The 12,675-nt window shown below is 41.9% G+C and overlaps 1 protein-coding gene across 1 annotated transcript in view; it reads left to right on the top strand.

Annotated features, from left to right (window-relative positions):
• Positions 1–4,192: 4,192 nt before the first annotated feature.
• Positions 4,193–12,675, top strand: part of LOC127662377 (protein phosphatase 1 regulatory subunit 14B-like) — a 14,393-nt gene continuing 5,910 nt past the window's right edge. Inside the window, exons 1-2 of the mRNA XM_052153512.1 lie at positions 4,193–4,603; positions 12,665–12,675. The exon at positions 12,665–12,675 is cut by the window's right edge and continues 70 nt beyond it. Coding sequence (XP_052009472.1) covers positions 4,433–4,603; positions 12,665–12,675 — 182 coding nt within the window. The 5' untranslated portion in view covers positions 4,193–4,432. The remainder of the gene's footprint in view (positions 4,604–12,664) is intronic.

Consider the following 12,675-nt stretch of genomic DNA (forward strand, 5'->3'; position numbering starts at 1 on the left):
ACTGAAATCTGATGACGTAATGGGTGTAATCATGCATTTAATTAAACAGTGACACACAACATACTAGGCTCTAATCCCAGACAGATCTGTCTTTATAAGATTATTGTTTTATTAATTGTGGAGGGGCAAGCATCAATATAATTACTGCTTACACACAAGGTTGTATTTAAACAAAACCTTAACAATGAGTAATAAACTTTAATGCTACTGCAAATCACGAGGCTTGTTCAGTAGTGACCCCCTAGCAACCACCAGAACACCATAGCAACCACCTGGTAATGCCCTAAGAACACCTTAGCCACCACATAGCGACTCACTATAAATAACCCAGAACACTCTGAAGACCACCTAGTAACACCCTAGCAACCACCCACTGACTACTACGCCCTGGTAATCACCCAAAACATCTAAGCAACTACCTAGCAACGCTATATCACCCAGATGACCCTAACAACCACCTAGTAATGCCCTAGTAATCTTCAAGAACACATTAACACCCACCTAGCAATACCCTAACAACCACCTTCTCACGCCCTAGTAACCACCCAGAGCACTTTAGCAACCAGCTATACGTTACCCTATCAAATCACCCAGAACAACCTAGCAACCACCTAGTAATGCCCTAAGAACACCTCAGCCACCACCTAGCAACTCACTATAAATAACCCAGAACACTCTTAAGACCACCTAGTAACCCCCTAGCAACCACCCAGACCACCTTACCAATCACCCAGAACACCCCACTGATCACTACGCCCTGGTAACCACCCAAAATATCTAAGCAACTACCTAGCAACACTATATCACCCAGATGACCCTAACGACCACTAAGTAATGCCCTAGTAATCTTCGAGAACACCTTAGCACCAACCTAGCAATACCCTAACAACCATCTACTCACGCCTAGTAACCACCCAGAGCACTTTAGCAACCAGCTATACGTTACCCTATCAAATCACCCAGAACACCCTAGCAACCACCCAGTAATGCCCTAAGAACACCTTAGCCACCACTTAGCAACTCACTATAAATAACTCAGAACACTCTTAAGACCACCTAATCACCCCCTAGCAACCACCCAGACCACCTTACCAATCACCCAGACCACCCCACTGATCGCTACGCCCTGGTAACCACCCAAAACATCTAAGCAATTACCTAGCAACACTATATAACCTAGATGACCCTAACGACCACCTAGTAATGCCTAGTAACCTTCGAGAACATCTTAGTAATTACCTAGCAATACCCTATTAACCACCCAGAAAACCCTAACAACCCTAGAAACCACTCATAACACCATAGCAACCACCCAAAACATCCTAACGACCACCTAGTAATGCCCTAGTAACCTTCGAGAACACCTTAGCAGCCACCTAACAACACCCTAACAACCACCTACTCACACCCTAGCAACCACCCACAGCACTTTAGCAACCAGCTATATGTTACCCTATCAAATCACCCAGAACACCCTAGCAACCCTCCAGAACACCCTAGCAACCACCTAGCAACAACCAAAAACATCCTAACAACCACCTAGCAATACCCTATTAACCACCCAGAAAACCCTAACAACCCTAGAAACCAGGAATGCCCTAGAAACCCCTCAGAACACCTTAGCAACCACCTAAAACATCCTAACAACCACCTAGTAAAGCTTAGCAACCAACCAGAACATAGTAGCAACCACCTAGCAACACCCTATCAACCACTCAGAACTCCATAACAACCACCTAATAACATCTTAGCAATGACTCAGAAAACCTTATCAACATCCAAGAAAAACTATATAAATCACCCAAAAGACTCAAACAACCACCTAGTAATGTCCTAGCAACCACCCAGAACACCTTAGCCACTACCTAACAACACCCTAGGCCTTTTCCAAACGGCAGTTTTGTACCCTTGAAAGGGCACTGCGGAAAGAGAATGCCACTCAAATGGCAGTTCCAAATGAAAGTAAGAAAACTATTATTTTTTTTTTCACGAAGAGCCCCTTTACAAGACTTTAAGCAAAGGGTGCATTCTTACTGTACTTTCATGCACCCTTCAGAGTGCCCAGATCAAGAGCCCTGTCCTTCGAAGTGATTAGCGCCCCCTATCAACCAGTCAGAACTCCCTAACAACCACCCAGAACACCTTAGCAACTGCATATCAACCCCGTGGCATCCACCCACCACACCACAGCATCATGACAGCGAGGTTTTGCACAAGCAAATACCAGTCACGTGTATTAGTTCTTCATTGTTTCTTATCATTCTGATTACTGACTTTGGTCTCGGCACAATGTTTTGGGAAACGTTTGGGACACTGTTTCATCAGCTAGGGTTTGTGAAGCAGGAGCTTATTTTGCATCTTGGCTGGAATGAATGAATTTGTTGGCTGTGAAAGACGAGCTGCAGTGTCGTTTAATAATTTAGAGTTTGTAACAGACGGCACATCAGCGGGCGAACCAGCGGCGCTGCACTTCACTGATATGCCCAAGCAAAACAAAGACAAATGAGGCAGCCATTGTTTTTATCTAAACTGGATCTTGGGAATTGCCGAAGCTCATCATTGTCCGCTCTGGGATGCACTTTGATTGTGCTCTGGGATGCACTTTGATTCACCCCACTGAGTTGTGTTCGGACATCTTGAAGCGATGCTCAATGCACGATAAATGTGTTTCTCACATAACGTTTTCTTTCCATGCAAACGACAGCAGGCTGATTTGTTTCATTGCTACGTCTTTCTCATTCATCATTAATTAAGATGTGTCCATTTAGTTTCAGGCCTTATCAGTCACACACCTGATAAAGACAGCTATAAGTGACACACTGGATTCCTAATGCATGTAAAGAGCATTTCTACACCCCCGACGGGTGAACGTAAAGATTATCTGAGCTGCTAGACACAGGTGACTGCGTTTCGGTCATACTTGATCCTGACATAGAAGAGCCGCATCCTTCCCACTGTACGTCCCAAAGACGAAGGATACAGTTCATAAGTCGAATATCCGTTGCCAGGAGGAAATGGATTGTAATGGATGTGAATGGGGTTTACTAAAGAGCCACATATGTCAAAATCATCCTGACTTAGCGAGTGCGATTTAGCTGACCCGAGACCATTTATCCCGTCTGATGGTGTATGGTATAAAACCCTTGTTATATACGGGTGTGTAGGCAGATTCAATACACTATAAAATGAAGAGATTCAATCTTTCATCTGCCAAAAGTGCCAACAGTTATTCCATGTCAAATCCATGTTTGTTTTTGTTTGAGCAACTTGCTTCATACCACAGTTTTCGACCATTGAAAATGGGTCAAATGTGCAGATGGAGCCACATTGAGAGCCCCATATCTCTGGGATTGAACCATATAGGGCCTTAAAAATTAATATACAAAAGGGAAAGTTTGTTCTGAAGCAGAATGGAAAAGGATATTAAGATACCTTTAATACTTCTCAAGGTAACGGCACTCCAACTTTGGAAAAATAGCACAAAAAATGTGCCTTTTCCCATTTTTGCACTCACACCGTTGGCATATAATGCAGAAAGTGCCGCTGAAGTCAGCTGGTTTCAGTAATAGGTGTAACTATCTTTGTGTAAAATTAAAATCAAGACACTGACACCTTTTTAAGGATATTTTTTTGACCTGTAGTTTTGGTCTAAAATCATAGGCGAAAATGGTCATTTTCACTGCCCTTCTACAAAATAGTAAATATTGACCCATTGCATTTAATATTTGGCTTTAATGATCATTTATGATATCTTTCACCTGTAAAAATAAATAAATAAATAAATAAATAAAAATATCTGCAGATGTCCAAAACATAATTGACATTCTTAGCAGACATGTCCTTATATGACTTATAACAAAGTGCATAAATGGTGTTTTCGGGCAATTTTGGGACACTTAATATTGTGTTTTCTAATGTAATGACAGTCAGACATTAATAAGTGAGATTTGGGTGTCCAAATACAGGGGCCACTGTATATACCAATGAATATGCATTTAAAAAGGCGGTTGTCACTTGTCTTGCCAGTGCATGTTATAAATCTTGGGTTGAACTATGATCTTTCTTGACACACACACACACACACATACACATTCATTACAGCAGACAGGGAGTGCAGAGAGAGAGAGAGAGAGAGAGAGAGAGAGAGAGAGAGAGAGAGAGAGAGAGACACTCAGAGAGACAGGCAGGCAGTGTTACTTGAGCGCAGACACGAGACACCAGCTGAAGAAGGCAGTTAGACAGAGAGAACATAACAATGAGTCACAAACACACTGCAGAATAAAGAGAAAGAAAAACACTGGACCAAAAAGCAGGACGGACGCCAAGAGTGACTGAAACCAAAGGACAGAGTGCCGAGAGACAGACAGACAGACATAGAGAGAGAAAGAGAGAGACACGTCTCTTGGGCTTCTCCCTGTCTGTTGTGGCAGGCATGGCGTCAGAACCGGGCACGCAGTCCAGAGTGATGTTTCAGACTAAAGAGCAGCCTGCCCAACGCAAACTGGGCAAACTAACGGTCAAATACAACCGCAAAGACCTGCAGAGGAGACTGGACATCGAGGAGTGGATAGACGGACAGCTGCACCTGCTGTATGACTGTGAGGTGAGACATGAGATGCATTAATGCATGTGTCCAGACTGGAGTTAATAATGTACATGTACATAAGAAGAGATGTTTCGGCTTCTTTTGGACATGTACCAGGGTGACAACACGGTGCTCTATGAAGTACATTGGATTAGCATGTAAATACAATGGCATATGAGGGCGGAAATCATTTGGTTAGAGATTAGTCTTTCATCCCTAGTCATGAGACCTACTGGTGTTATTCTTCATGTCCCGTAAGTGTCAGATGTTTCCTAAAATGCCTTTGGAGAGATACAAAAATAGTGTTGACAAAGATTTTTTTGACTCAGTCCCAGCAAAACCTGGGGGTCTGAGTATCTCAGCGAGTATTGACGCTGACTATCTCCGCTGGATAGGGCATGCTGAGGGACACCAGCCAGGTCTTCTTAGCAACCAAAATGGGCCGGTTGCTAGGGAGGATAGAGTCACATGGGGTAACCTCCTCGTGGTCGTGATTAGTGGTTCTCGCTCTCAATGGGGCGTGTGGTGAGTTGTGTGTGGATCGCGGAGAGTAGCATGAGCCTCCACATGCTGTGAGTCTCCTAAGCAACCAAATTGGCCCGGTTGCTAGGGAGGATAGAGTCACATGGGGTAACCTCCTCGTGGTGGTGATTAGGGGTTCTCTCAATGGGGCGTGTGGTGAGTTGTGTGTGGATCGCGGAGAGTAGCATGAGTCTCCACATGCTGTGAGTCTCCTAAGCAACCAAATTGGCCCGGTTGCTAGGGAGGGTAGAGTCACATGGGGTAACCTCCTAGTGGTCATGATTAGTGGTTCTCGCTCTCAATGGGGCGTGTGGTGAGTTGTGTGCGGATCGCGGAGAGTAGCATGAGCCTCCACATGCTGTGAGTCTCCTTAGCAACCAAATTGGCCCGGTTGCTAGGGAGGGTAGAGTCACATGGGGTAACCTACAATAACACACTTTTTTGTACAGAGGAATTAAGTCTGTTAACAAAAACATTTCTGCATTTAAACCCTCAGGTACTGCACACTTACCCCATAGACTTCCTTGTAAATGCATGACTGAAAACACGAGTTCCTTTAAGAGATTACACTCTAATCTGCATTTCTAGTGATGAATGTTTCGATGACGTACACATCTCGGGACACGCAGCATCTGTGCGTTACATCAGAGAGGCTGTAACAGGGCTTTCTGCTGCATCCATGGAAACCATGGCAACAGGATTCTGGTTGGCTCAGAGGGAGGCAGAGGAGCAGAGAGGAGATTAAATGTGTGTGTGTGTGTGTGATCCCTACATTGTCATGATAGTGACATTTATTCTCTTCTGCTGTTCATCTGGTGTCGTTAGAGAGGAGTGACGGAAGGTGATTACAATTACACAAATCTTTTTTTCTGTGTTTTTCTTCCCTCGACATTCACGATCTGAGATTAAAACGCAAGAGTTGAAGCTTCTTCCACCTACATGTGCTGATAATAACATGCATGCATCAGGCTGCACTCGCAGGTGGTCTGTTGCCACAATGCTGCAGATTTCACATTGTTTGGTTGCATTTAGGTTAAAAATGTTAAAAATAAATAAATATATTTGTAGTATTTTTGTCCTGTTTTCAAGTACAACATACTTAAAATAAGATACATTTACCTGCAAAAGCAAAACGACATCAGATATTAAGAAATGAAGGTCGTGTTATGCTTAAAACAAGAATAAAAATATTTGGGGTAAGAATAATAAACTTAATACAAAGATGCATCCTGTTTCCACCGATCACCTTGAGATGTTTCTACAACTTGATATACATAGTTATCTTTAAATATTTAAAAATTATATATATATATATATATATATATATATATATATATATATATATATATATATATATATATATATATGTTCACTGTATAAACTTACTGCCCCCGGAGTAAACAGGTGGTACTACAAGCCTTTCTCAGGAATCTTCCTTATCACAGTCCGATTAATTGCGTTCATTTTTTAACACGTTATTTTTTAAATGCGTTAAATCAATAGCCCTAATATATATATATATATATATATATATATATATATATATATATATATATATATATATATAAATGTTTTTATTATTATTTTTATTTTATTGCAGTGCACCTCTGAAACTACTTATTTTCTCTAACCCTGTTGTCAAATTCTTTCTTCTTCACTTAAAAAATATTTTTAGCCTATTTTTAAGATTTGTTGATTTTAAGTGACTTAAAATATTTTTTAAATAAAATTTTGTTAAAGTTTACTCTATCCATCCATCCATCTTCAACTGCTATCCGAAGTCGGGTCGCGGGGGCAGCTGCTCCAGCAGGGGTCCCCAAACATCCCTATCCCGAGCCACATTAACCAGTTCTGACGAGGCGTTCCCAGGCCAGTGTGGAGATGTAATCTCTCCACCTAATCCTGGGTCTTCCCCGAGGCCTCCTCCCAGCTGGACGTGCCTGAAACACCTCCCTAGGGAGGCGGCCAGGGGGCATCCTTACCAGATGCCCAAACCACCTCAACTGACTCCTTTCAACGCAAAGGAGCAGCGGCTCTACTCCGAGCTCCTCACGGATGACTGAGCTCCTCACCCAATCTCTAAGGGAGAAGCCCGCCACCCAGTTCTCGCGACCTAGTTCTTTCGGTCATGACCCAGCCTTCATGACCATAGGTGAGGGTAGGAACAAAAATTGACCGGTAGATCGAGAGCTTTGCCTTCCAGCTCTCTTTTCGTGACAACGGTGCGATAGAGCAAGTGCAATACCGCCCCCGCTGCCCCGATTCTCCGGCCAAACTCCCGCTCCATTGTCCCCTCACTCGTGAACAAGACCCCGAGGTACTTGAACTCCTTCACTTGGGGCAATACCTCCTTCCCTACCTGGAGTACAGACTCCATCGGTTTCTATTCAATTTGATTGAAATGCGTTGTGTTGCGTTCACATACAACGCAAACAAAATGTTAGTTTGTCCGCTGGATTATAAAAGTGTGTTTAAACTTGCGTTCGCGCGAGAAACGCGAACCCGCGAGTATTCCCGCTTCTCTTCCGGAAAAGGACAGGGGGCGGGGCTTCTACGACATAGTACGACCAATAGCTGGAATCGAGTAGTCGTGCATATTTTCAGAACTTACCAGGTCGTCCAACTTCCTCGCTCACTTTCCTCCAAGCGATGTATTTATTCGTCCGGTCTCTGCACATGTATGACGTTGTGTCGTACAATGACCGGGTGCTCACACACACACGCCGCTACAACAATGTCTTCATCCAATTTTCCAGATTCCTTCTGCTACTACGTCAGTACGTCAGTGACATCCGGACAATCTCAATGCTAAATGCGTAAATCTCCAAAATATTTTTTGATAGGCTGCAGTGCAAGGTCGTTGCTATGCAGTTCTTAGTGTTTTTTGGCACGTTGCTATGCAGTTACTAGGGTGTTCTGGGTCGTTGCTACGTACCCGGTTACTTATTTGTTCACCATCAACTCACTGGGATATTGTGGTCTTTAGATGTGACTCGAGTCCCTCCTTCAATATAAGTCTATGGGATTTTTTCCACCAGGTGAAAATCACAAGTGTGATGTCATTCATGTCTGGAGCACAAACATACAAAACATTGATGCTTATGTTATTATGAGCATCAGTAAAAGTTATCAGAATGTTACTTTTTATAACGTCTTTGAGATAAAAGAAGAATGCTGGAGCAAAGGTTTTTACTCTAATTAATCATTTAGCTGATTATTTTATCTAAAGTTATTATTGTACAGTTATTACATTGATAAATCACCAGTAATTAATCATACTGTACATGTTTACCATCTTATGACACACACACACACACATATATATATATATATATATATATATATATATATATATATATATATATATTATGTATTTCTCACTTTGCCTCCGCTTCTGAGACCGTAAATCTGCGCATCTGATCACGTGACTCGTTGTGCATGACACCGCGGAGACTCACAGCATGTGGAGGCTCATGCTACTCTCCACGATCCACACACAACTCACCACACGCCCCATTGAGAGCACCACTAATCACCACCACGAGGAGGTTACCCCATGTGACTCTACCCTCCCTAGCAACCGGGCCAATTTGGTTGCTAAGAAGACCTGGCTGGAATCACTCAGCACGCCCTATTAAATCATTATTAATATGATATATATATTTTATAAATTCAAATATTTATAATTTATTAATTGCAATGAATTCGATTAATTATGTATGTGTGTTTGTGTGTGTGTGTGTGTTTGTGTGTGTGAGTGTTTGTGTGTGAGACTGTGTGTGTGTGTGTGAGAGTTTGTGTGTGTGAGAGAGTGTGTGTGTGTGAGTGTGTGGAAGAGTGTGTGTGTGTGTGGGAGTTTGTGTGTGAGTGTGAGTGTTTGTGTGTGAGAGAGTGTGTGTGTGTGAGTGTGTGGAAGTGTGTGCGTATGTGTGTGTGAGAGAGTGTGTGTATGTGAGTGAGTGTGTGTGTGTGTGAGAGTGTGTGTATGTGAGTGAGTGTAAGAGAGTGTGTGTGTATGTGAGTGAGTGTGTGTATGTGTGTGTATGGGTGTGTCTGTGTGAGAGAGTGTGTGTATGTGTGTGAGTGTGTGTGTGTGTGTATGTATGTAAGTGTGTGAGTGTATGCGAGTGTGTTTTGTGTGTGTGTGTGTGTGTGAGAGTGTGTATGTGAGTGTGTGTGTATGAGAGAGTGTGTATGTGTGTGTGTGAGAGAGTGTGTGTGTGAGTGTGTGTGTATGAGAGAGTGTGTATGTGTGTGTGTGAGAGAGTGTGTATGTGAGTGTGTGTGTATGAGAGAGTGTGTATGTGAGTGTGTGTGTATGAGAGAGTGTGTATGTGTGTGTGTGAGAGAGTGTGTATGTGAGTGTGTAATTGAGTGTGTGTGTGTGTGTGTGTATGTGAGTGTGTAATTGAGTGTGTGTGTGTGTGAGTGTGTATGTATGTGTGTGTGTTGTCAGATATTCAGCATCTCTTCAGTGTGTTTACTCGACTGTGACCAACAGATTACACAGTTGAGACAGACAGCTGATTTATGATAAACACATCATAACAGAACACATGCACAGAACAACAGTGTTATCTTAAAGGTGTCACTCTTTTCTAGGAATATTGAGTGATTTAAATGCAGCAGGGTCATGTGTGTCCTAAATACATTCTTAAGCAGTCTATTTAAAGAGCACACTTTCATGTTTTCTGTGGTTCTTTTGCCCATCTGTGTTTGTTATTAATGAATACATGAACGCACATAGATTTCTCAAAAGTTATTAGCATTAGATATTACAATGAATAAGATTATAGTGGAGCAGCAGAGCAGAATACTTTCAATCACACCGGATTCAGACTTTCTTGTCTTTCTAAAAAACAAGTTTGTCCAATGTAGACGACCTGAACCGTTTCTCTATTTCGTTTAGGTGAATGTCCCCGGATACAGGCATGTGTGGTATCATCTGAAATAGACAAACACACAATTTTCATAGACAAACATCAATTCTGCATCAGTACATAAAATTACAAAATAAGGCCTGAAAACATTATAAGCTCCACCTAGAGGTGATGTGTTTTAATTGTCTGAATCATTCAATGTTATATCTTAGATGGTTTTACTATCATTTATTTAGGAACAAGGGCGTAGCAGCCACGGGGGTAGTAGTCTAGCAACCTACTGACAGCTGTGCCTCCTTAAACCCCAATACCCCACCCCATTCACATAGATAATGAAAGACCCATTAGGATTAGCATTTATTGATATTCACAACTCTCTTGGAGACAGACAAAATGTAACAGGACCAACTCATCACCATAATCTTATGCTAGATTTAATTCTGTCATATGGAGTTGATGTTGATACTATAGAAATTCTGCCGCATAGCGATGACATCTTGGATAATTTCCTCGTCTTTTGTATGCTGCAATCAGCTAATGTTACTCAATCTACACCATGCTATCATTCAGGTAGCATCTGAACTATTCTTTCGACCACTAAAGATAGCTTCACTTACAATCTTCCAGATTTATCTCATATACTCAGTAATCCACAAGTCCAGAAGAATTGATGTAATGACAGAAAATATAAATACAGTCTTCTCTAACTCTCTTGATAGTGTCGCCCCCTTCAATTAAAGCAAATTAAAGAAAAAAGCCCCTCACTATGGCACAATGATCACACTCATGCTCTCAAGAGGGCAGCTCGGAAAATGGAGCGCAAGTGGAAGAATACTAAATTAGAGGTATTTCACGGTGCATGGAGGGATAGTGTCTGTATCTACAAACACGCACTAAAAGCTGCCAGTTCAGCATATTTTAGTAAACTCATAGAAAATAACCACAACAATCCTAGATGTTTATTCAGTACTGTGGCTAAATTGGTTAGGAATAAAGCCTCAACAGAACCCGATAATACGTCGCAGCACAAGAGTAATGACTTCATGAATTTCTTCACTAATAAAATTGAAATAATCCAAAATAAAATTGGAATTATGCAATCATCTGTCATAGCACCTCAGAAAACTCATCATTTCACTCATCCTTTGCTGTCATAGGCCATGAAGAGCTAACAAAACTGATCGAAACATCAAAAGCAACAACATGTATGTAAGATCCAATACAACTAAGCACTTAAAAGAGGTGTTTATGTAATCTCAGAGCCTCTTCTTAATATTATGAACTCCTCCTTTCTCTTCTAGTGCTTTTAGATCTTAGAAACAATAGATCACGACATTCTCTTGAATAGGCTGGAGAATTATGTTGGCATTAGTGGACTTGCATTAGCATGGTTCAGGTCCTATTTAGCAGACCGCTACCACTTTGTGTATGTAAACATTTACATTTACATTTATGCATTTGGCAGATGCTTTTATTAGCGTCTGTCAAATGCACAAATGCGGTTAGGCCACCACCACTCCTAGAATTGTAAACGAGGAATTGTTAAGTATGGAGTGCCGCAGGGATCAGTTTTAGGGTCTCTGCTTTTCTCCTTATACATGCTTCCCCTGGGAGATATTATCAGGAATCATGGAATAAGTTTCCACTGTTATGTCGATGATACCCAACACATGCTCTCTGTTATGGATGCTGGAAAACTATGCTGGAAAACTACACCTTCCGGCTGCTGTCCGCCGGGAGGTGAAGGAACCGCTGCCATCCGTCAGAGGGAAAAGGAACAGCTCATGACTGGGTCTGCGGCATGCACACGGGAGATGAAAACATTTTCTCTCTGTCACTCCCACTCACTCTTACTCTCCCCCCCTTCCTCAGATTCTCAGGCCAGAAGGGCAGCATGGGGGATGGGGTTCAGCTCCTATTTAGCATACCACTACCACTTTGTCTATGTAAACATTTACATTTACATTTATGCATTTGGCAGATGCTAAATGCATAAATGCGGTTAGGCCACCACCACTCCTAGAATTGTAAACGAGGAATTGTTAAGTATGGAGTGCCACAGGGATCAGTTTTAGGGCCTCGGCTTTTCTCCTTATACATGCTTCCCCTGAGAGATATTATCAGGAATTGTGGGATAAGTTTCCACTGTTATGTCGATGATACCCAACACATCTTACAGTTCATACAAAATCTTCGTTTAAACACTGGACATTGACACTTACTTAGTTTACTCATTTTAAAACATGACTTACACTATACATACAAGTAATATTGGCATTATAGTCTGAAGGGAGCCGGCGCCCACAGTGAGTCTGGTTTCTGACATCTTATGGAGTTTTGTCGGGCCAATATTTGGAGGGATTAAAGGCAGAATTGTGACCTACTATTGTGACCCAATATTCAACTGCTGTGAGTTTAAAGTCAGTCGTGTGGTTATTAATGCCCTGTGATGACTCTAAAGGGTGTTCATTTCTCTCATCTGTCTAATCTGAGATGCTTTTAAGAGCTGATGTCATTAAAAACACTCCCGCAGAGATGTGACTCTCGATACTCCTTTGAACTTAAACTTCACAGAGCATTTTAAAGGACCATTATGAACATATATGTCACACATGGCATTTTCTTTAATGATCTATAGAGCACTAATGACCCCATATCGTTGATTCTATCTGTTCAGGAGGAGGAGAT

Source organism: Xyrauchen texanus, chromosome 22, assembly GCF_025860055.1.
Source record: "Xyrauchen texanus isolate HMW12.3.18 chromosome 22, RBS_HiC_50CHRs, whole genome shotgun sequence".
NCBI classification, from domain to species: Eukaryota; Metazoa; Chordata; class Actinopteri; order Cypriniformes; family Catostomidae; genus Xyrauchen; species Xyrauchen texanus.